Below are 26080 nucleotides of genomic sequence, written 5' to 3' on the forward strand. Positions count from 1 at the left end.
AAAACATTAGAATAAGAAGGCAAATTTGTGATTTTTGGCAACCCTAAACAACTAAACAGTTTTTTTTTTTTTCGTGCATTCGGCCAAACAGCAACCTCTTTATTATTAAGCTCCTTATCCTTTATCTTTACTTGTTTGTACTTCAACATTCTGCACATAATTCAGCTCTGCCCACCCCTTATCTGCGCAAATATGTAGAATACAGTTGCAGAATCAGCACCGATTGACATTCTTACGGTCACACAGTATTTACAATCATACCTACCAATCTATACAGGTTCACCTTGGCCTAGTTTCGACCTACAGCTCTTTTTCTCGAATACCTATATATTCGTAGAAATCAGAAAATGAGAGTGAGAGAGAGACAAATAGTAAAAGACACACAAAGACAGGCAGTCAAACTGAAAGAAGAAAAAGGAATTGTTGAAAATAAGTATACATATGAGAAATAAGACACCCACTCATACATAGGGGAACATAGCGGATGAATTAATCTCCCTTCGTACACAAAAGCAATAACATTTGCTGCACCAATTCAAACAATTATCACCAAGTGAAGACCAGGCACTGAATGAATAAATACATGAGCTGTGAGAATTGTCACAAGTTGTTCAATGTACCTTAAACAATCACATTAGAGTCCTCCTGATTTCTTTTTCGCCAATGCCATATGTTTCCACATCCCAACTCAGCTGAACCTGAAGATAAACCCGCCGCTTCCTCTGCTGATGTGCATCTCTCTTTCATTTGATGTGACGGTGAATGGCCCGTGACAGCGGAGGTCAGCTTTTAGTGTATGTTGCCATGGCATTTCCGATGCATCTTGATGGATTGTTGGGTTCGAGGGTGAGGAAAGCTCTCTGAGGTCCATCAATTCGGACTAACTTCAGACAGCATAAAGAGCCTTTCACAAAAGCAAACGGAAGTTATTCATTTTCAATGAGAGAGAGTGATTTGAGTGACAGCTGCTGATCCGACAGACCACTAACCTCAACCATGAGCAATATTAATAATGACACTTGTCTTAGGAAGCACAACTAATTATCTTTGGACTCCACTGTACTACTCAAAACTTTGGAATAATTAAGATTATTTTTTGGCTCACAAAGACTGCAAATATTTGACCAAAAATACAGCAAAAACTGTAATTTTGTGAAATATTTTTTACAAACTGACAACCATTTCCTTTGTGAATTTATTTATAATATGTAATTTATTCCTGTGATGCAAAGCTGAATTTTCAGCATCATTAATCCAGTCTTCAGTGTCACATGATCCTTCAGAAATCATGCTGATCTGCTGCTCGGTTATTAAAAATTATTCTTATTATTATCATAAGTTTGCAGGATTCTTTGTTGAATAGAAAGTTCAAAAGAACATCCTTTACTTGAAAAATAAATATTTGTAACCTTATAAATGTCTCTGTCTCTTTTGATTAATTTAATGTGTCTAACCCTTAACATTTCAACTGTAGTGTATCTGTTTCCACAAAAATATGAAGCAGCATAATTTTCAACACTGATGATGATTATCAAAGATAATAATATTAGCATATTAGAGTGATTTCTGAAGGATCATGTGACACTGAAGACTGGATTAATGATGCTGAAAATTCAGCTTTGCATCAGAGGAATAAATTACATTTTAAAATATATTCAAATAGAAAACAGTTATTTTAAATTGTACTGTTATTTCACAATATTACTGTTTTCACTGTATTTTAATCAGATAAATGCAGTCTTGGTGAGCATAACAGACTCCATTAAAAAAAAAAAAAAAAAAATATATATATATTATTTCGAACTTTTGATCAGTAGTGTATGTCAACAGCAACCTATAGAGACCTGCTCACAGAGAGTCATTTACTAAATTAGTTCCTTTTCCAGGTCCAAAACTCGACCTGACGGCTGGTGGTCTCTCCTGAGGAATGCTGAGGACAAAAGCGGGATGAAAAAAAAAAAAAAAAAAAAAAAAGTAGTTCACTAAATCCATCCCCACTTTGGACTGCAATTAACAGTGTAATTAGAAACCCAGCAGTGGTTTTGTCTGTGTTGTGTGGTGCCAGTCTGTGGGAATCGGCAAACAGAACGCGTTTGTGCTCCAGGGGAGGTAGATGCAGGTGTGTGTTTGTTTGTGACTGATGAGACGGAGGAAATGTGCTGAGGAGAATCTTGCGGTCTGCTGCTATATCAGTTCTGAACACTCTGACCTCCCGAAGATCATATGCTCAACACTTTGCTCATTATTATAATCAGGGTTCAAAAATGACCTCAAAATGACAGGCAACTTCATTGACACTTAGAAAAACGCAAAAATCTAAATAATATCAAAATAACAAATTATTCTGAGTCATAAGCAATTTGAATGGCATATAAACAAACAAAATAGAAATAAAATATCTGAGAAAATTAAACTTTTGGAGAAGAAAAATACTAAATAAATAATTAATGTTTATGACCCTGATTTTAAAATAATTTAAACAATTATTATTGATATTTACTATTATTAACAATGTCATTACGCAATTTTATAATCATTTAATAACTGATTCAAAACCTCATTTTTAGGTATCATAGTCATCTGAGAATAGCATAGAACGTTTGCGAATAAGATGAAGGAAGATTATAAAGCATATTTTAATTCAATACTAAACATACTGCAGTTCAATCGGATTAATTTAAAAATACACAAATCATCCATTACTTGTCATTATAATAGCTTATTAGATTGTAGTTTGCTTAGTAACACGTTGATGTAAGAATATATTAAAATCTTTACAATTGCGTAATGAAAAAACGACTTTACAAATTGATCATAAAAAAAATCCTGCCAACAAATTGGTCACAAACACATATACATGCATACATACATCATGTATGAGGCACAGGTTTGCACAACCAAATAACATTCCTATAATGTGGCAATGTGGGTATGATAAAACACAAGGATAAAGCATCATTTACACACCTAACACTCCTCCTTTCCTCTTCATTCTGCCACACTAGGGCTAAAAAGCTTCCTGTTTTTGTCAGGAAGTGCAAAAGAGAAATACGGTATGAAATTGCCCAAAGCGTTCATTTCACTCGGACCAAAATCACTTGAATGCACATCACATCATAATTATAACTTCCAAACTCATAATTAGGAACTTCCCCGGAGAAGTCGAAGGCGGCATGAGTGTTGAATCTCTCACACACTTCTCGTAAGGAGTGTTAATTGTCTGGTGCGTGAGTGACTGTTACCGGAGCTGCTGGTCATGAAGAGCATTTCAAATAGTTGCATATGAGAATCCAGCTGCCTATGTAGATAGCAGACGGCAAGGCGACTCACTTGTGTTTGGAACACAGCCTACATAAGTTTCTAAACAAATCAATAACAAAACAAATAAATTGCTAGTAAACTTCACAAATGATAACAAAGAAACAAGAAGCTGAAAATGTACTCACCCTCAGCCCATCCAAGATGTAGATGAGTTTTGTTTATTCATAATGTAGCATTGCATCACTTGCTCACCAATGGATCCTCTGCAGTGAATGGGTGCCGTCAGAATGAGAGTCCAAACAGCTGATAAAAACATCACAATAATCCAAAAGTAATCACACCACTCCAGTCCATCAATTAATGTCTTGAGAAGTGATAAGCTGCATGTTTGAAAAAACAAATCAATCATTAAAACATTAAACACATTTTTAACTTCAAACCTTTACTTCCTGATAAAATATGACTCCATAATCCAAAATAACAGTTGAAAAGTTTATTATTGTCCTCCTACATCAAAATACATCGAACTGATTTAAAACGTCTCTTTTAGCTGGTAAACGGTGCATATTTCTCCCCTGATTCAGACAAGACAACTTTTTTTTACAGGAGAAAGCAATATTATTTTAGTATTTTAGCCAGAAGCAAAGTTTTGAAATTAAAAAGATCTTAATGTTGGATTTGTTTCTTACGAGCACACATCTTTTTGCTTCTCAAAACATTAATTGATAGACTGGAGTGTGGATTATTGTGATGTTTATATCAGCTGTTTGGACTCTCTTTCTGACGGCACCCATTCACTGCAGAGGATCCATTGATGAGCAAGTGACAGAATGTTACATTTCTCCAAATCTGTTCCCATGAAGAATAAATTCGAGTAAATTATGCTAAATTTCTTCAATTTCTACAATGCACTTCTGCTAATATCACTTCAGGCTTGCATAATCTTCACAAACATGTCTCGACTCAGATTTTTTAAAATGCATATCATAACTTAATCTCCAAAGCGTGACCGTTTTCAACCATTTTACAAAATACCAATATTTTCATAATTGAGGGCACCTGCTATTATTACACAGTGCTTTGCTTTCTTTTGTCTCGATTTGGGGAGCTGTTTTTGGCCTTTAATAACAGAACACAGTGCCACCTTTAACCAAATGCTTTGGAAAAGGTCAGTCGAGTAGCGTCCCTAAATGATTAGCGCATAAATGGACAACTATGGCATTTCAGACCCCAAGTCCATCTGCTCGACTATTAAACCCTCAGCGTTACACGCCAAACGCTTGTGGCTTCTTCATATTATCAGCAGGAAGGGCGAGTTCAAGGATACATGGCGAAAATACAAACTACCATCTGCAGTCGGCTCAAACGTCACACATCAAAATACGACGTGATCAGATTAGCTTGTGTTTCATAAGTACACATATTTATTTCAGCGCTGTGATCTTTGAATATTCAGACAGTGAAAAGTGACACTTGATGTGTGCGATGATGTTAGAATAGCTCTGCAGACATCAAAATACAATCTGCAGCTAGAAGAGAAGGTTTCTTTGCAAACTTTAAGCTGTCTTGGCAAAAACGTCAGCTTGGTGATCAATGGGGATCAAAAAGGAGGAAGAGGCTTTTAAGAGCAGGGACAATAGCTGGAGCTCCATTGAAGGTTTGGTGGTTCTTGATGGTTGGAGTCTTAACTGTAACTAGGCCATTACAGGGCATAAAAAAAAAAAAATAGAAACAGAAACTGACAGGATGTGGCTTGTAAATTTGGAATTGGCAATAATGCATGTTTGGTTTGATTCAGGTTTATCTGAATCCAAAATTATTTTATGCATCTCAATTTAAAAACTGATATAACAGTTTGTTTCTATGACAACAAAATTTTTTTTTTTTTTTGGCTTACACACTTGTGCTGCAGGTCACTGTGCCATAGTCTCATATGATGAGTCAGTCTCCGTCCATCAATGAAAACGCACCTGTCACAACAACCCGATGCCCCATTGTGATTTTGTTCCTCATGTTTCTGTTCTGAAGGCCTAATGACAGGAATATTTGCTTTAATAAGAAAATGACTTTAGGCATGCCAGATAAGCATCTGAATGTAAATTTACAGACAGTAAAATGGCTGAGTCACTACAGACGTTTTCTTTAGTAGTCGGCAGCCTCAAATAGGGCACATCATTTAAATCTGCAGGAGTAACATTATCATTCAGTTCAGCTGAAAACAAGCAATGCTTTATAATAAAGTCGTCAACTGACTTTTTCAATTGCCAAAGCCAATTTCATTCACATTAAATTGATGAGTGCTAAGTTATAGGTAAGAGAATATTTGCAAGGCAAGAATACGTACAATAAGAGTAGGAAGTTTATTACATTTTGTCAAGCCAACAAATTGAAAAGAACAGACAGTAATAATGCTCAGTGATTAGTGTCTCCCAAAAAACAGAAAGAAAGACAGAAAGGCAAAGTTACATAAAATCCGGCACAGACAGTTATTACAGTGACTAATTGTGTAATATTAGCATCATGTTGCTGCAACAATAATATTCATCTTCATTTCCATTATAGAAGTATTTATTTAAAGCACCACAAATGTGCCGTGTAAACACTGCGGTTTATTACAGTTTGAAGGAAGCTTTGTGTTAAAAAAATACTCCATTAATCCTGAATTTCATCATAAAATGCAGAATTTCCACTTTCATTCATATTTAATTCTATATATTCACTCAAATACATTAATTAGAATGGAAAGTATTAAAAATTACTGTTTTGGTAACAAAACAAGGAACAAGCCTCAAGCAAATCATGAAAAATATTCAACATTAAACATAATCAGATTGCATAAACAGTACTGTTTAAAAGTGCGGCACTCAGTCACACGTTACCAAACCAAACCAATTGAACAAAAGTTCATTTTCTTGGCCATTAAGAGGTGAATCTCACAAAAAAAAACAAAAAAAAACACATCTGTGTGAAATATATGTAATGCGCCCTTTTACTGTCAAGCTTGTTTTGTAATTTTCATTTTTCTAAACGATTGTCATTAAATTATCATTTCTGTAATAGAGTATTTTTTTTATTTTATTTACAGTTTAATTTAAATCCAGCATAAATGAAAGGCTGTAGAACAAATACTATCATGCTGTATAATTATAAAAAAATATATATCACAATTACACTTTGGGTTGAAAACAATAATATTACAATGGTTTTTAAAATATTAATGGTCCTAAAACAAAACTCTGGACAATTATATATATATATGGGTAGTTGACAAATAAAAATGGGACTGTGTCCTATGGTGTGACAGCAAAAATGTAGAAAAAAAAAAAACATGCAAATAACATGTGAAAAATGTATCTTCATTCTTAGAGTTACAAATAGCATGAAAGAGGTTTATCTTCAATGTTAGAGGTTATTTTATTGTTTTACATTTTTCCGTCACACCATAGGACAAATTGATACATCAACAACCCATACACGCACACAGTTTTTTTTGTTTTTTTTTTACCCAAAGTGGCTTAGACTTTTTCTTGTATCACTTAAACAAACTTACCAAAGTATCTCAATATGGACCCTTTTTGAGTTCCCAAAATAGCAATTCTCTTCCAGACAAGGCCCAGAGGAAGCAAAAAGGCACCATGTTGTGAAGATATAGAAACCACAGAACCTTTCCTTCGTCCATATGTATGGGCTCTGGCTTTCTGAAGCTTTCTGAAGTAGTTAAGTGCATTGCATGGGCTGTTTTTGGGGAAATGTAGTCCGACATTAAAGGTCTTCACACTGTTGCTTTTTGACAGAGGCATAGTCGTTAAATTGATTCTTCCAGTCCAGCATGTAAGAACGCCAGCAGTGGAACTGAGACTTCCACTGTAACTCCATTTCATCAATACTTGCTACAGCACAGAGAGAGAGAGAGAGAGAGAGAGAGAGAGAGAAAATGAGGCAGGTCAAATTTGAGACAGAAGGATATTGGATTTATCACCATGCAAATGAGAAGTGAAGTCACTTAGACCGGGGAAACATTCAGGAGGCCTAAACAGAGCCTGCATGACCGTCTGAGTTTGTGCAGCGGTGCATGTATGCATTATTGTGATATCAGCCCTAATGAAAAAGTGATAAATTGTTTTACGTTTTTCTCATCTTGCAGCCATATACTCAACTGTGATCGAGCAGAAACAAAACCTCAATCAAATATTCAAAGCTCTGCTCAATGTTTTGGCCCGTTTACAAAACGCACAACCTGTCCTTAATACTGGAACCCCAAAATAATGTTGGAAATATTCCCTGATGTTTATCATTTACATTTATCTCCAAGGTACATGTTAAAGTCACAAAACAAGTCTATTCATGTACAATTTTTTGGTGCATTTTGCCAAATGTCATTTTGCATTTGAAATGCAATTGTTGTGTTCCGCAGCATGAAATATTTTAGGTGAACTATTCACTTAAAAGACCAAATTCTCTAAACAGCATAGCAACATTATCAATACCCAGAGGAATGACACCGTAAACTGCACAACCTTGCTAATGGGAAAAAATAAATAAAATAAAATCCAAGCTAGTTATCTTCTGTACAGTTATTCGTGGAAATTTTACGTTAAAATGATCTTTGCATAATTTTCTAATCTTATTGCCATTCAGTGCTGCTATTTTAGCTCCTTCACAAGTGCTATAGTTGAAAGAAAATAGTTGAGAATAGAGACCCATGGCTTGCATGGCAACAGAATATCATTTGATCTGTGTCACAGAAAGAGAGCGAGAGAGCAGAACAACCATGTTCTTTATTTAGAATGAAATCAAGTGAGAGAACTTTACAACTTCTCACAATCATGAAAAGCTCCTTATGACAGAATCACTAGAAAATCAGGGACAAGCACTTTTGTGATTGGTCTATGAGTCAACAAATTTCTCCAACAATTTCTATTTAATTTTTTTTTTTTTTAAAGGACTCAACAAATGAGTCATTCCCTTTATGCAGTAACTTTTCAACTCTATAACTCTAAACAATAAAAAGGGCCATGCTGCAGTTTAAGGAAGCATATCTACAAAAGGTGTACCAGACTTTTAGAAATATGCACTTTGATTATTTACACAATGGCAAGAAAACAATCACAGAATCCATTAAAACTGCAGCTAACACTCAATGACATTCATGCTGTTGTTTTCCCTCCAAAATGATGTCACTTCCTGGAAGATGATAGCATTAAATTGGCTTTTGTTAGTTTGATTTAGACACAGCAAACAAAAAAAACAGCATGAATTAAAATGATTAAATGTTCTGTTCAACATTTTCATTAAACCTGCATTCACTATATTCTACTCTATATCTACTGTATTATATACTGATCTGTGTGAACCACCAAAGTAGCAGGTTTCAAATACCTGCATTGTCAGCCTGTTATATTGGTGATGTTAGTTCTGGTTGCTGGTTCAACCCCTAGAAGTAGCATGCCACGAGCAATCACCGCTGTGCTCTTGATCAGGACACTTAATCCCAGACGCTCCGGGGGGATTGTATTTGAAATAAGTTCATGATGTCAACTTGGTTCAGAATCCATAAATCACTATTTACATTACAGACTAGAGTTTGGTATAAAAGCAGGGGCCAAATGGAGTTTACCATCTCGACATGACTCCACTCACATGCACTTCAGCAAATCAGCTACTACGACTCGGTGCTGCATCACTAATTAATATTCATGAGTCAAGCTGATAAGGTGTCTTCTTTCCTATGCCCTCACTTTAAAAATAAATAAATAAAACCTTGTTTGTACGCAAGCATAGTATTCTCAAAAGAGTAGGCACGTCTGTGAATCCTCCGGGAACGGCTTTGCCGTCACAAGTGCCAGAGAGACTGCACACTGCCCGCAGTGACGATAATTCAATTTGCGCATATGTGCATTTGTATGCGCAGTCACTGGCGCCTGACCTCCAGCACATAAACAAGACAAGGCTTTCTCCTGCAGTTCTCCATGTATTTCTTCACCTAGACTCAAATCAGAATCGATTCATTCCATTTCAGTGTCAAATTCAATTCTGCTCCCTACGGTCGCACTACCTGGAACTCCAATTCCTTTCCGTTTTCTACCACCGATAACACTGACAGCCAGAACTTCAGGAGTTTCCAGACACTACACTATTGAGCGTCACCTTGCAAAGACCTCCAGAAAGCCGATTAAAAGCATCAGTCTATATTCATTGCTTAAATCAGTAATGACAGCTGTGAAGACAGCCCAGGGTTTACAAGATGATTTTAAGTGTGCCAAAAGCGACTGCTTCCAGTACATAATGCCGTGACTTGCTCTCCCACCTTATGTTTCGTAACGCACTTAAAAGCTCACATCTCTCACCACAGGGCTAGAAACAAACAACAAGCTACATGTTTAGTTGAAAAAGGTTTAAATGAGCGAGGAACGACAGCAAAATGCTCTTCAGTGCATCCAAAAAAAAAACCAACAACATAGAAAAAAAGTGTTTCTTTCTCACTTTGGAATATGATGTCACAAAAAGGCGTATGTTTAGTTGTAGGTTCCTGAATAACTTCAGACTCAATCGCTTTTATTCTCTGTTTCTCTTCAAACAGCTTCCACTGGTGATCTTTTAGCAAAGTCCTCAATAACAAATAGAATATCAAACACCTTAATACACTCTGATGGTGGGAGACATGTATAATGGACAAAATGGATGCACGGCCAAGACTGAAGCATTCAAAGCCATTCACGCTGAATTTAAATTGATGGTACAACATATTTCTCCATTACACACATCCATATGTACTTATGAATACATTCTGAACATGTTTAACAAGTACTTGCTATTCACAGTAGGGACAAAACAGCTTTTGAGGGAAGTGTACATTTTAATCTCAAGCTCCTGTATTCCAGGCCAAATCATGCTACTCATTTTATTTTGTTATTCCGATCTATGAATAACAAAACACATTCACTTTTTTTTTTCCTGTAAAGCATTTCTATTTAACTTGAGTAACAGATTGGTTCATGCAAGCTGAAACTTTATTAGTGATGCTTGCTAAGGGAACTTGTCCTACATTTTTATGCTTCAGACAGTATGTTCTACTACTTTTCAGACACAAGTTCTAAACCTTAAGAATGACAAAACGGGCAAAAACAGGGCAATTTTTGACTTGGATTAGTAAACAATCACTTAGTAACCATCTAGCAATGTGCTATAAACAACTCTGAAGACCTTAGCCACCGCAAATGTACGACCAGCTCAAACAGTGAAGTATGATGCTAGCAACACCAAGGTCATAGGTTCGATTCCCAGGGATGGCATGAACTGACAAAGGGTTTATTATGAATGCAATGCTAGTCGCTTTGGATAAAACAGTGTCTGCACATTTTATAAAGTTGAATTTAAAGTCGATTTTAAGACCTGAAGAAATACAAATAAATACTGTAAATTAGGGGTGTGCAATACTGACAAAAATTATTTTGCTCAATTTTCAAAGATTTTGTTGATAATAGTTTAGATTATATTTTGCTGAGTGTGTTTTTGTGCTGGTACAATGATAAAGAAATTTTCAGCAGAGACAGAAATTTACTTTTTTTTATTAAGGGACAATATCTCGCAACTTTGATTGATTGAAAAAAAGAGCATTTTTAAAGCTCTAGACCCTGTTAAAGCACCTGCCAAATGTTGTGGCCTAATGGTTAGAGAGTCGGACTCATAATCCAAAGGTTGCGGGTTCGAGTCTCGGGCCAGCAGGGAATGTAGGTGGGGGGAGTGAATGTCTGGCGCTCTCTCCACCCTCAATACCATGACTGAACCGAACCCCCAACTGCTCCCCGGGCGCCGCAGCATAAATGGCTGCCCACTGCTCCGGGTGTGTGTTCATGGTGTGTGTGTGTGTGTGTTCACTGCTGTGTGTGTGCACGTTGGATGGGTTAAATGCAGAGCAGGTCACCATACTTGGCTGAATGTCACTTCACTTCAAATGAAAAAAAGGCAAATGTAAATAATTGCAGTGCCTTTGAAACACTCAACCACCTCCAGTCCCACATTAAGCTCCACTAGCTGGCCAGTTCTGCACTACAGGTGTCCTCGAGAGACTAGAAGACGACACGTGTGCTGGCCAGGCAGAGCCGGAGAGACAAGCAGAAGCGAGTGTGTCATGATTTTCTTTGTTTATGAGGTGTGGGTGGACGGCTGTTCTCATTCTGTGACTCTCACCTGTGACATACTGCAGTTTTGGCAGGAAACTGTCCCAGAACTTGCACTGCTGGGCTCGAAGCATCCGGAGTGTTTGTGACAGGCCAGTGTTAAGCGTGACATACTGCTGATGTTCCAGCGTGAATGGCGGCCAATCCGCTCCCTCCACACTCGGATCCCTGAAACGTCAAGCAAGGAAATCAACCAAAAGGTCAGTTTATGTATGGTGCCAAGATGCATCAATACATTTGTGCCCCAAAACAACTCAAGCCAAAAAAAAGCAACGCCTCAATAGCTACGACGTTTACATGCTCTTGTAAAGAACACCTTGCAGTTCTTTACAACAAGAGGCTTTGAATCCCAGCAAAGTCTTCATAACAAGCTATTTAAAGAATCACCCTCAATACTTTTCATAAGCGATTCAGCCCATTTCAGGAAAAGATTAACTTCTGCGTGTTCTTTTGTGATCTTGTTTACTGATCATGTTCATTGATGTATTAGCATCATGTCGTTCCCCTGCAGCGTGAAGAGTGTATGAAGTGTTAATTGAAAGAAACTAAGCTTGCTCACAGCCACAATAAAGGCTGTCTCTGCTTCTCCATAATTTATGCCAAACAAATGAGGATGCTAATCAACACTAGCCTGCCAGCAACACCAAGACTTTTTTTTTTTTGCACATTAACTGAAAAAGTGTGAGCAGATGAAAGCCTGTCTCTTCAAGATATTACGAATTAAACAACTTCTCCAAATCTGCACTGGTTTATACATTTTTCTCAGCTATAAATATAAATAATCCCCATCAGTGTTTTTGTAAACATATACAAATGCATAAAATAGTCTTGTAAACACAAATGTGAGTATAATATTCTCTGTATTAAAGAAATTACAGTTCAGACAAAAACAAACATTTGTCATTCCAACACCATACAAAGTTTTTCTTCTGTGAAAAACAAATTTTCAATACTGTGAAATTGAAAAATTATGTCAGATGCTTCAAAAGGGACAAAAAGAGAACCATAAAGGTAATCCATGTTTTGTATGCCACAAGTCATATGATGCTACATGTCACATAATGGTTTTTATGTGTTGAACAAACATTCACACTTCAGCTAGAAGGCATGCAACAAGCAACAGTGTTTCACATCATTGATGCTAAACCTGATGCACAAACTAAGTTTGAATATATGCCACATAAATGAGATTTGACAGCAGCTACAGAGGGCAACGCTTGGAATGAATTACAACTTCCTTTTGTGCTCCACAAATATCATATGTTTAGTTAATCAAAGGGGCAGTACCTTCAAAAGGGCATCTTTGTAACATGCATCTTGTATGGATTGATAAGGTAAAAAGTTGTCCCGAGTAACAAGATGTTGTACTGTAAAGGTACCGTTTTTACACCCCCCCCCCCTCCTCTGACAGTGCAGTATGTGTTTGAAACTACATAAATTAAAGTGAGTAAATGACAGTACTGTATATTCATGTTTGGGCAAGAAAATAAGCTCATGAAGTAGGTTTGGTGTCAGATTTACACTTACCCACTTCTAGCAAAGTTGCTCCAGTGCTCCATGATCCTCCTGCTCAGAGCTTCCTCCTCCTTTGAGAATCCAAAGGTCTGGTTCAAAGGAATCCCAAAAACAAACGGGATCTCATCCCCGTGCATTACACCCATCCACCCAGGCCAGGGGTTGAAGCTGGAGCGATGGTTAAAGAGGAACAATCGGGCACTGCCACCACTCTCGACAAACCTACGGGCAAAATCCAGTAAGGGGCATGATAAATAGCGGTCGCCCACCAACCAACCTAGGGCCTCTCTGTTTTTTGGCTTGCTCTGCTCATCTGTCCAATCGGTATACTGAAGTACAGCCGCCTCTCTGGCTATGTCACTGAAACCAGGGAGGCTCAAGGATACACCTGAGAAGAACTGGTCTCGATTGATAAGACTCTGGTTATGGATGCCAAATCCAGGTGCGCCATAAACAAGGAAGTAAGTCCCTTCATCCCTGTTCAATCCCAAAAGTAGTTCAGTTTTCAGAAAATGCCCTGACTGGATTAAGACACTTGGCATGTCCACGAGAAATTCTCCGTCCACTGTTGGCGGAAAAGGCACACTTATTATCACGGGATCAGGAATGACTTCAAATTGAAGACTGACTATCTTTTCAGGTTCAACTGCCCTCAAGCAAGCCTCCATTTCATCAGCAGATGGTCCAAGTGGGCAGTTCAGAAGCTGAGCCAGAGTCAAGGAACGGGTCCAGGCCTGAGTTGGCTCCACTGCCGCCCACACAGCATTGGGACTGCCACTCTGGAGAATTGCACGGGTGAATAGTCCATGGCTGCCCAGCGAAAGCAAATGGTGTCCCACAGAGCCAGCACCAGCACTCTCCCCAAACAAGGTTACGGAAGATGGATCACCCCCAAATGCAGCAATGTTTCTTGACACCCAGCTGAGAGCCAGGCGCTGGTCAAATAGACCAGCATTACCTTTAATGCTCTCACTTTCTGGTAGAGATAGGAAGCCCAATGCTCCTACTCGGTAATTCATGGACACCACCACCACTTGTTCCGAATGGCTGAGGAAACGGCCATCGTACACGTCCAGGGATGCGGTACCTGTGGAAAAGCCTCCACCATAGATCCACACCATAACTGGGACTAAGGGTTTGGCTCGGTTCTGGAGGTCAGTTGAAGGAGTCCAAACATTGAGGTACAGGCAGTCTTCACTAATTCTGGTGTTGGGATTCCACATCTCAGCTCCAGGGAATCCTGGGTACAATGTATCTGGATCCTGAAAGCATGAATTGGAGTACCGAGTGGCATCTCGTATCCCGTTCCACACCTCAGCAGGCTCTGGTTGTCTGAAGCGAAGCTGGTCCAATGGAGGCTTGGCATAGGGGATCCCAAGGAAGGCTGCCACAAACTCCGAACCACCCGGCAAAGGAAGCCTCATTCCTCTGACTTTGCCTTTGTCAGTGGAGACGATCAGTTCATCTTGCCCTGCCTCCAGTTGTAAGAATAGCAGAGCCAAAATTGGCAAAGTAGTTTTGATGTGAATGCCCATCATGATGTCTTCAAGGCTGATAAATAAAACCATAAAGAGATCAATATAATCTTCATCAATCAAAACAAGTCATGTTCTGTTTGGAGTTTCAGAGTACCTAGATCATGTTTACAAGTATCAGACTGCTGTGTTTTGATTAGATCAGAAGAACTTATTTAAAGAACATGATATAAAATTAACAGTTCATTTCAAATTAAGAGACAGTCAGACAGCTATTAATGACACCTCGGTTTCAGCTTACTCCAGATGGAGAGGAAAGCTCAGACAATCAAAATGCTCTCTATGACTCACTCAGTATGATGAGACACCCAACAACCCCTACAACCCTTCTCCTTTTTGAGATTACTCAGCTCCAAATGCAAAAAAAAAAAAAAAAAAAATGATTTCTAAAATTAGACACCCTGATTGCTTGTTGTGATGGTGGGTAAATCCTGCTTGATTAATATGGCCTGCCTGCACCACACAGATTGACCCCGAAGACTGAGCTCCTACGATATTGAGAAGAACTACTTTCCTTAAGCAGAAAATGTGCCATACAGAGCATCTTCAGGAGTGACAGGACAGCTTCAGGGTTGGCACATTGGGACTGTTGTTGACAATGTGGTAAATTAACTTGTAAGTGTTTGTTTCCTCAAAATCTCTTTACCGTTGTGAGAATTTTTACTTCTGCCTCTTATTTGACGTCGTGATGACAACTTTCCTCAAATCTTGTAGAAAACAAACAATAATAATGCACATCTGAAAATGGAATGCAAAACGTAATTGTAAAAGTTAATTGTCATATACTGGTAAACATCATACAGAAAAGTAATATTTTTCTGATTATTTCTGAAGCTACACTCTCAAATAACAGTAGGCCTATAAAAGTGGTCTCTTAGGCAGTACCTTTCCTAATATGTAACATTTGGGTACTAATATGTACACTTTAGGCACTGATATGTACCTTTAAGACACTAATATATATGCAAACTTTAGGGGTAAATAAGGTACGGAGGTGTACCTTTTGAGAAGTTACTGCCGCAGTGACAGCTTTTGTACTTTCTTCTCTGATAGTATAAAGTGTTCTAGGTTGTTTACCAAAACAAGCCCACAAGGTATTCTGTTCTATAGATTTATGCCAATTTATGGATCTGTTCTTTTTCCCCCTTCATCTGTTTATTGTATGCCAGGTGAAAATTGAAAGTCTGATGGCTTACAAAAGTAACAGCATTCTCTTCAGCAAGCTGCATGATTTGAGGTATCATTCATCAAAACTGTGCAGTACACTTTGCATGTTTACACTTCCATTAAGTTTAGAGTCTGTATTTTTTATTTAATTTTTTTGAAAGAAATGAATACTTGTATTCAGCAAGACTAGAAAATAAAAGAGAATTGACCAAACATGACAGTTAAGTCTACAACATATACAGTATTACTGTTTTTATTGTATTTTTGATCAAATAAATGGAGCCTTGGTGAGCTTAAAAGACTTCTAAACATTAAAGAAATCTTACTTGATACTTTAAAACAAGTGTAAATATTCAAAAGTTAGAGTTTTAGAGAAAGCTCTTCACAATAATAATAGGCACCACTAATTATTAGATTTTACATGTAGATCAAGTCAGCAATACTTTGATTAAGGTCTTGAATGTTAATTGTACATATTAGATTACCCTAATTTATAAATCAAAGTAAACGATAGGGCTTTGCCGTAGGAGCTTTGTCACTAATGAGAAGGAAACTGAACAAAAGGACAAAGGACTATGTCTCAGTTTAGTCAGAATACATGTTAGTTTTGTAATTTAATGCCTGACTGATGAAACAAATCAAATAAAAATCATATGCAACAAAGAATTCATTAGAGACCTTGGCAAAAAAAAAATCAACTTTTCAATCAGCATTTAGAAGATAATATGCTAAAATGTCATATATATATATATATATATATATATACACACACATACATACATACATATATACACACACACACACACACACATTTTTAATGTGTCTGAATAAAAGGACTAAAGAAAGACCAAAAGACCACAAAAAGCATGAGATAGCTTGAGAGATATATCAGTGAGTGAACTAATGACGGTTTTATTCATCCGACAGTGGCATCATAACACTAGTGCCAGGTTCATATAAATGGCATGTTTAATGTCAAGAGATCCCTGAAGATTCACAGCACTTTATCCAACCGACAATGCAGAAAGACAACAGCAAATCTCTTGTGTCTGCAGGTTGAATTGAGAAGATAAGACTCTCGCCTTCCCTTTTTCGTTTTGTCCCTTTAGACCAAGCCTTCAGACAAGTTTGTTTCCCTCTTCACTCATATCTTTGTCTCATCTTAGACACACATTTTTTTGAGGCATTGTCTAAGAGAAATCAGACATTTGTGTTGAGTTGTCAAAAACCTCTGAAGCGGATCTCAATGAGACCCAAGAGGACGGCGTTGTGGGACTTCGTTGCAGTTCTTAGGACGAGCATCATACCTTTGTAAAGGCCAACCCGAACATTTGGCTTAAAGTCAACATGAAATGGCATTCAAAACCCATTTTACTTCAATAATGTGATTTTCAAGTGAAACAGAATGAGAATAAATAATTTAAGGTCAGTTTTTACTCTATGACTGATTGGATAATGAGAAATGTGCATTATAGCAGAAAAGATCATTCAGTGCACCAGACTAGAAATGTGTATTAAGAAAGTATACACATACCTGTAAGGTTTGTAGACTAAAATAGCAGTTTAGCTTCATTACCAGAGGTGGACAGTAACCAAGTACATTCACTTGATTACTGTACTTATGTACACTTTATGTTGTGTCCCCAATACCTGTAAACTTACATAGTAACTAGATGTGTACGTAATATGTAACCACAGTGCAAGTACACATTGGTACATAGCATCTACAGCTGTAATATTTCTGTAACTACACACATGTAACAACACTCAGAATGGTATGTGCAAGTACAAATGTGTAACAGGACATTGGTAACAACACTTTTTTTCACTTCACTAAGTACTCATGTAACAGGAATTATATACTACATTTTGTAACAACAGTATGTATAAGAGTAATTGGAACAATTTGATTCAGTGGGTGGAGGTGGGTCGGTTTAGAGGTGGAAACGGGTAGGTTTAGGCATATGTAAATTGGGAGGAGTTGGATCTCGAGTTGCTGGAGTTGGTGCACCACAGTAATACCAGTGTACTTACATGGTAACTCCTCAGGAACTGTCCACTTAATATAAAGTGTAACCTCCTGGACACCAACCACAATTTATATGTAAAATCCTAACTTACTGGCAGCTGTTGTGTAACAGAGTAATTACATGGTAAATCCATAGGAATTGTCTACTTAATATAAAGTGCAACAATTTCTTTAAAAAAAAAGTGTTGTTAGTCCTGTTATACATTTGTACTTTCATTAACAAAAAGTGTTGTTACCAACGTCCTGTTACACATTTGTACGTACACATACCATTCTGAGGGTTGTTACATGTGTGTAGTTACACAAACATTAGAGCTGTAGATACTATGTACCAATGTGTACTTACATTGTGGTTACATACTACATACACATCCAGTTACTAAGGTATTAGGGACACAATATAAAGTGGGACCCATTTTTTGAGTATCTGTACTTTACTTGAGTATTTTTAATTTTTTAATTTTTTCTGCAACTTCCCTACACTTTAAAGACAAATATCATACTTTTCACTCCACCACAATTCTATCAAGGCACTCGAAGTAGATAGTCATTGTAGCAGCTTTGAAAGTCAGTTTTATATACAGCGACTTTTATTTCTTAGACTATCAGTAATCATTCTTTTAGGGTTATGTCACGTTATTTTCCCACTTTGAACACTGACCAGTTGCAGATGTGATATTTACTTACAACAATGTTAACATTGTGGTATATATTCAACAACACAATTATTTGATTTTGCTAAATTATGTAAATTAAAATATTACCTATAAAGCCACAGAAGAACTGTTGTGCATCTCCTAACAAAACACAAAGAACAGTAACTGTACTTTCACTCAAGTAATGGACTTTTGTACTTTGTCCACCTCTGTTTATTACTTTATATGATAATGATAGTTTAAAAACAACATCATACTGGGCAGGAATCCATCAGTTTACACGCTTTCCTCCAAAATCGATATCAGTTCAGCAAGGGCTGCGGAAGACTCAAAATATCCACCCACATGAACACTTCTTCAACAGACAGAGGGTTTTACCGAAGGCTTTTAATAAAAGAAACTCCTATAATATTTCCCAGTGCCGAACACCGCAGCTGTGACGTCTGCCTTTAGTAATAATAGTTCATGGCGTCATACCTGCATCTGTTTGTGACTCTCCCACAGTCCCTCATCACAAACGCCCCCCTACCGGCACTCTCAAAAGGCAGATCTGTGCTGGGCAGTTTGGAATAAGATCTAGCACATTTCTACATTCTGACTCACTCCAATCACACCATCTCCAGTTATACATAGAGATCAGGATGAGGAGTACACAAACTGGCACAAACTTACTGCATCAGAAGAGCATGATGGGAATTATCAGAGGAATGCTGCTGCACTGTTTTTCCCCTTGTGATTTGTAACCTTTTTAGGAAAAGATACAGATATGTGAACATAATACCTATGGTGGGTTTACTTATTAACTACAAGATAAATCAAAAGATGCTTCAATGGCTTAATGGCACAGATTAAACTCCATGAGAGAAGAAAATGGACCTGATGGAAGGAAAGACAGTCTATCAGAACAACTGAGCTGATTTTAACTAAATATTTACAATCGATTTTAGAAGAAATAGATACAGTGATTTCAGGGTCAATGAAGTGAGAAATAGAATGACAAACATAAAGAGTGCAAAGACCAAAGTGGTGTACATTTGTGACCAAGTTGGTATGAAAAGAAAGAAAGAAAGAAAGAAAGTTTCTTTTGGCCAGTAAATTCGACATAATATCTGAAAGCACCCATATGGTTATTTAAAACTCATATAATACATTTATTTTTAAGTTATGATTCATTTATCATATTGGTGAGCACACAAAGTTTCCATTTTAGCTAAAATATTTGTACTTTTATACAGCAATGCATCGAATCAAAAGTCTATTTATTTATTTATTTTCAAAGAAAAGATCAAAATTGAAATATATCTAGGTTTAAAAATATTTCAAATAAATATATTTTTTCTTTTGACCTTTCTATTCCTGAAAATATGCATCAGTTTCCAATCAATCAATCAATCAATGTTTTCTACATTAATAAGAAGATTAAATGTTTACTGAGCAACAAATCAGCATATAAGAATGCTTAAAAAATTCAGCTTTGATCACAAGAATAAATTACATTTTAATATACATTAAAATATCTCATGTGTGTGTGTGTGTGTGTGTGTGTGCAGCACTGGTGAGCATAAATGACTTTCAAAACACAAAGTGTTGTGTGATGATAAAGATGTCAAAAGAGAGCATGACGAACATTATTAGATTGTCAATTTATTTTATCAATACTAGCAACTTACAGGAACTTCTTGTTTACAGAAAACTTCAATGCCAGCTACATACCCACTGATTTGAGCGGATCGATACTCTGCACTCCTCTGGACACACACACTGCTCCCTGTGCCAGCGCTTTCAATGGGCCCATTAGACAGTGTGCTGTCGGACTCTGCTGCTTCTGCCATTCAGCCCACAAACACGGCCATAAAACATCCAATGTGCCACATTTATGACTCAAATGCTGCCAGACGTATAGACTCTCTAGCATAAAAAACCTGATCAGATTTCATAGAAGTGATTTAAAATCATGATCTATATATATCAGTCCAAAATCTTTGTGTAGCTGAAGGACTGTAACTCATACTGGGTCAGGCGGATTAACAATCCATTGGTTATCCAACATATGACATGACTAGCCTAATGTATGAAAAAAGGGCAAAAAGAGTTCAATGTTTGTTAAATAACTCTGTGGAAATCGCTTAGGGCTGATGCAGTAATTATTTGATAATTGAGAAATGTCTAAAAATAACAGGAAACATCTGTTGCCCTTAAAAGACTGTGTAAGATAGCGGCAATGTAAGATGTTTCGTTTTTTTTTAGATAATGGCTTGCTCAGCATACAATGAACAGAAACAGAGAAGAGATAACATGAGCTGTGTGCTTTATAAAAAAAAAAAAGAGCTCTGAAAATGTATTTGTGACTCTCTTCAGGCTTAATACAGAGTTTTCCACTGTGAATGGACTGAGAATGACTTTATTGATCAGAAAGAAAAAAAAAAAATTGTACAACAGTTTTAATTATCAGTTATTTTAAGGAGATGAATGCAGAGCCAGTTTCTCACAAATAGATTTTAGCATGGTAACACTACTGTTGGACTGCCAGCATGCTAAAACTTCATCCTCTCTGCAGCACAGTCACAATAGTTATCATAGCACTCTGTAACAAATTCAACACCTTCAACAATATCTTTCAATATTATAATGTACATTGGGTCAAATCATGCTGCTAAAAACGTAACACTAAAATTTGTATGTATGATATTCAAAATGTACATGTAGACACGCTATAACCTGCAATATTATTTTTTACTGAATTTAAAATGTATTTCCATATGCATAGCATTGTTGTTAAACTATTAAATTGTTTTTTAAACTGAAATAAAATATTAAATGTAAATATTAGATGAAACCCTTAAATTTGACAAATGTTGTCTTGGTTGGCAACTGAAATAAGTTTAAGCTGAAGTACTAAAACGATTAAACAAAAGTGAAATAAAATACAAAAGCACATAAAATTACTAAAATTAAAAAAATCGAAATATTCATAAATACTAAAACAGCATATAAATAATACTAAAATAACACTAATGCACAGCTTCAGAAATGTACAAATCTATATGAATCCTTATAAATGTCTATAGTTGTATTTTACTTTAATCCATCCCAGTTGAACAAAATGAAAAGAATAAGAAAAGATTAATGATTAAATGACAGAATTTTAACACGTTTAGGAATGAGAATACAGCACCAGAAATCACAGATCAGAATGAAACTGATAAACTGTTCATGTAACAGCACTGAAGATATTTCATTTAAAACTAAACAAAACTTAGGCTAAATACAATCAAATATATCTATCAAGTCAATATGGGGTGCATACTGTAAACATTTGCGCATCTCATCTCTGTTTTAGATGCCGTGAACAAATCAGCTTGTCTTGGACCAGCATGAACCTGGTTTTTAAAAAAAAGCAAAAAAACACAAGAGTGGCACTTTCAGGTCTCATGACTCACGGTGTCCTGACCCGGCCTGACACACTGCCCTTACTACCGCATCAGAAAGTGATACTGCAATGCCTCACGGGTCTAAAGGGCCCAAACCTGGGCACGACATACACTCTATTAGCATACTATTATCTATTCAGAGCAGGAAGTGTGGGCAGGCCAGCAATTAAGCTACGATACGAGAGAACTTCAGCCACAGCGTGTGATCTGACCTAATCTCTGGTTTCGTTTGCAGGGCGTCCTCCAGACTCAATGATTTACAACGAGGAGCTGGTAATGAGGAGCTGGACCATGTAATCAGAGCTCTTGAGGGACATGAGAGAAATACAAATGTAATTCGCAAATCCACATGGACGACGATGGCAGATGCCACACAGCCAAGTCCTTTACTGAAGCCACACTGTGCTGCACTTGCACCTTACTGATCTCCTCTGATTAACAGAGATGAAAATCAATAAAGGGTGTGACGAAAGTAAACTTTAGACTAGCTAAACTTTAAACTAGTTACCCAGAGTGAGTCATCATAGAAGGAAGAAACATGAGAAATGCTGTAATACAAAGTTCCAAGATTGATCTCTTTTACGGCTCACTCCTCTGAACAAAGAAGGTATTGCCAAATATTTATTTCAATATAAATTTATGTATAATATAATAACCACCCAGGACAGCCTAGCAACTGCACACACCAAACACATCTATAGAAATAAAATATCTATTTAAGTGTATATAAATAAAATATCTCAGAGCTGAGCATAAAAATAATTTATATTCACTAGAAATATCTATGACTTTTAATGTTTTATTACCTTCACACTTTTACAATTTCCTAATATTTGAAGGTTTCTAAGAGTGTGGGAACATTTTGATAAGGCGGCCAGCAGAATCAGATAACAGTCCTAAATAGCCAATAATTACAGCGCTGCTTATCAAGGAAATGATGACAGAGAATGAAGTGACGCACGTCAGTGAAACAAACGCTAAATCTACGAACGCGGCATCGCGTAAAAACGCTTTTACGCGGTGCGCAACTTTGGACCAGCTCTCTACAAAAACCGAACCAGAGTCTAGAGTCCAGCAAAACTGAAACACAGTCCACAGAAATCACCCGAGCGGCATGAAAACAAACTTCCTCACAAACCCGCCATTTAAGATGCAGACACAAATGGCACAACAGCCAAAACGCGTCCACGAGCTTGGAAACGGAGACGCTTTCCAGGCATTAAGATACAGTTCTTACCCCTGTCGGATGGTGATTCCCTATATTTTCTTACAGGAGATGTGTTTTGGGTTTTCGCGGTTTGCTCCCGGCGTCTGTTCCACTCTTGCGCGCAGTGCGCTCTGCGCGTCCAAATTCAAACCTCGCGAGGTTTGGAGATGCCTGGATGAGAGATGGGACAGACATTTATTTACATGCATTTAAAGGGTTCAGAGGATTGTATCCGAGGCAATTCACAAATGGGGAACATAAGAGCATGGATCTTTGCATGAATCAAATCCAATCAAAGCGGGCACTTGCCATTATGAATTTCCATTTTAAACCAATAACTGAGGATACTGATGAAGATGAGAAGTCAGTCACATAAAGAGGTCACTAATAGGTTTTTGATTGCTTAGTTCCTGTTTTGATGTTGTGTGTGTTTGCATGTGCCCCGAGCTGCAGTATTTTAGTTAAAAGCTATGATTTCAGCTGAATTCCTTTCATGTTTGGGACACAACTCTGAGTCACTGGCTGTGCTGTTGCTCATTGCAGCCCAGAGTAAATGGCTTAGTTTTTCCTGCCATGTTTTATATATTTATGTATTTATTTTGGGGTGAGTCTAGTTTAGTACTTCAGGGTTAATCCTCATCTATGTGTGACTATGTGTGATGTGTATGCCTTTTGGTCTGGATGAATTTGTGACATTTTTAATGTGATATTATTATTTGACATAATATTCAGTGACGTGGTTAACCTCTCAAATGAGGCAAAGCCTTCTCTACAATGCATTTTGAAACAAGAAATAATGAACAAGAAACAATATTATTTGTAATGTTTATAATCCAACCATTAAAGTCTCACCAAGTGTATGCATTTTTAATATTGCTTTATTCTACTAGTTGTCTGGCATTTTTATTAATAGAAGCAGTCTTTTTTTAGACCATTAGTCAACATATCCACTGTAAACACTACAGGTGTTTCATTTAACTGACCTGAGAGGTTGCTAAAAAGTGGCTCATTGACAGATCATCATTGCAAGTTCAGTTCAGTTGGGTCGTGACTTAACCTGATCATATCCGAGTGGGTGAGTGTTTAATTCTAAAATGAATTCACCAATTTCCAGCACTTTGACCTCTCGTGTGGATTTTTTCTCAGGTATCAGCTTGTGTCCCTTTAGTGAAATGAGTGTTGCATTGAATATTTCTCTCTTTACTACTGTAGTGTCAATATTTTTTTTTTTCTCATTACACAGAAAATGTTTTGCACAAAAGTTTTTGTTATTGAAATCCAGGGGCCATGTTACTCAGAAGATTCTCCTCCTCCATTCTCCATTTAGCAGAATGTGTTTGCTTTCTGTGCTTCCTGTATGTTATCTAGTGCACAGATCAGATAGCGTTCTTATTTCCCAGAACATTCACACTAGAGGCAAATATGTTGTTGGGTTTATTTCTACCTGGCAGTTCATTTTCATGCGTAAATGACTAAGACACACACACTACAAAGAACCAACTGGAAGTAATTTTGCTAGTCTTCTTTAATAGCAGCTTCTTCCCACCGCATTATGTTCATTTCCCGTTTATTCGATCTGTTCAGTCCCAGAGCGGGAATTTAGAAGTTCGTTCTTATATGATTTGTGAAATGAGTGGAACATGCACTATACGCACCAATTTCATGCTGATGTATTTTTTAATATTCTTAATGACAATGATTGACTTAAGTTATGTTATAATTTTCCCCAAAGCTGAAATAAAAACATGTGCATAGCTCATCACTCTTAATGTCTTAACAAATCTAATAAGATGGAGCCGTGAACAGACTTCCTGTAGTTTCTGTTGTTTTAGGCTGTTTGTTTTTCTCATCTGCGGAACTATCATGATAAATAGAATAGGTTTGAATTACAAGTTTATTCGTGATCTGTTTATCTGACAGTTGCTTTTTCATTCAAAGTCTTACTGATGTTAGAAAAAACTACAATTAGAAAATCTAATGCTGTTTGCAGTATTCTGTATTTAAAAAATAGATCATGCACATCATGCACCTTGATGAGAACAGCGGCTGCTGACATGCACAGTCACCTGATCACTGAAGTATGTTTTTGCTGGAATAATGAAACAGATTTGGCTTAGTGCAGTGTATGCTTTGTAAAGATAAGCAAGGGTGTTGCTATGCAGCTGCTAGGGGGTTTTGGGTGGTTGGTTGCTTATCCAGAAATTTGTAATTATTCTGGTCACTAGATATGACAGATACTTCCAGATTCTTTCTTCAGTGTCAGTCTCTGAGATTTTTAAAGCCATTTTATTGTTCCAGTTGAAAACTGTACATCTGATGGCTGAAAAAAAATGCAATAGCACACTTCTTATCATTCATGTTCATAGCATGTGCAGGACTAGTTATGTGCCAAAATTTAAAGGAAAAGTTTGGCTAAAAATTTAAATCTGCTTTACTCACCCTCAGGCCATCCCAAGACATAGATGAGTTTGTTTCTTTAATACATCACTTGTTAACCAATCCTCTGAAGTGAATGGGTGCCGTCAGAATGAGAGTCCAAACAGATGATAAAACATCACAATAAGTAATCCACACCACTCCAGTCCATCAATTAAAGTGACCCATACTCGGATTTTGTGCTCTGCATTTAACCCATCGAAAGTGCACACAAAAAGCAGTGAACGAACACACCCACACACACACACACACACACACACACACGACTTCCCCCTTAACATTGTGAAAAGCCAAAAGCTGCATGTTTGTAAGACACAAATCCATCATTAAAACATTTTTAATATAAGATTTCAGAACATTTTCATTTCCGGGTGAAATATTCCTTTAATAGTTATACAGTGTTAGAGGTTTGAACAAGTCTCTGGGTAGTATAAGTAATAATAAGTGATTTTTGCCTTAGTATGTTCTGCCACAACTTCATTCATTCATTCATTCTCCCTTATATGCAAATGTAAAGGTGCAAGAATACAGGATTTGGAAAGGGGGAAAAAAAGCCAAATTATCTCAAATTTGTTGTACCTAAAATAAATAAAATTTACCTAAATAACGTTAAATAATTTGTAAACATTATATACAATTACATAAATGAATGTATTATAATGT

General features: G+C 36.9%; 1 protein-coding gene across 1 annotated transcript; it reads right to left on the reverse strand.

Annotated features, from left to right (window-relative positions):
• Nucleotides 1–5606: 5606 nt before the first annotated feature.
• On the reverse strand, nucleotides 5607–23122 carry LOC306842725 (cholinesterase-like). Its single transcript, XM_079373758.1, has 4 exons — nucleotides 23012–23122; nucleotides 12969–14507; nucleotides 11452–11609; nucleotides 5607–7151 (listed from the first exon to the last, which is right to left on the reverse strand). The coding sequence occupies exons 2-4, from the start codon at nucleotides 14492–14494 to the stop codon at nucleotides 7024–7026; spliced, it is 1812 nt and encodes a 603-aa protein (XP_079229884.1). The 5' UTR covers nucleotides 14495–14507; nucleotides 23012–23122; the 3' UTR covers nucleotides 5607–7023.
• Between the last annotated feature and the right edge of the window lie 2958 nt (nucleotides 23123–26080).

This window comes from Barbus barbus (assembly GCF_936440315.1).
Source record: "Barbus barbus genome assembly, chromosome: 23".
Classification (NCBI taxonomy): Eukaryota; Metazoa; Chordata; class Actinopteri; order Cypriniformes; family Cyprinidae; genus Barbus; species Barbus barbus.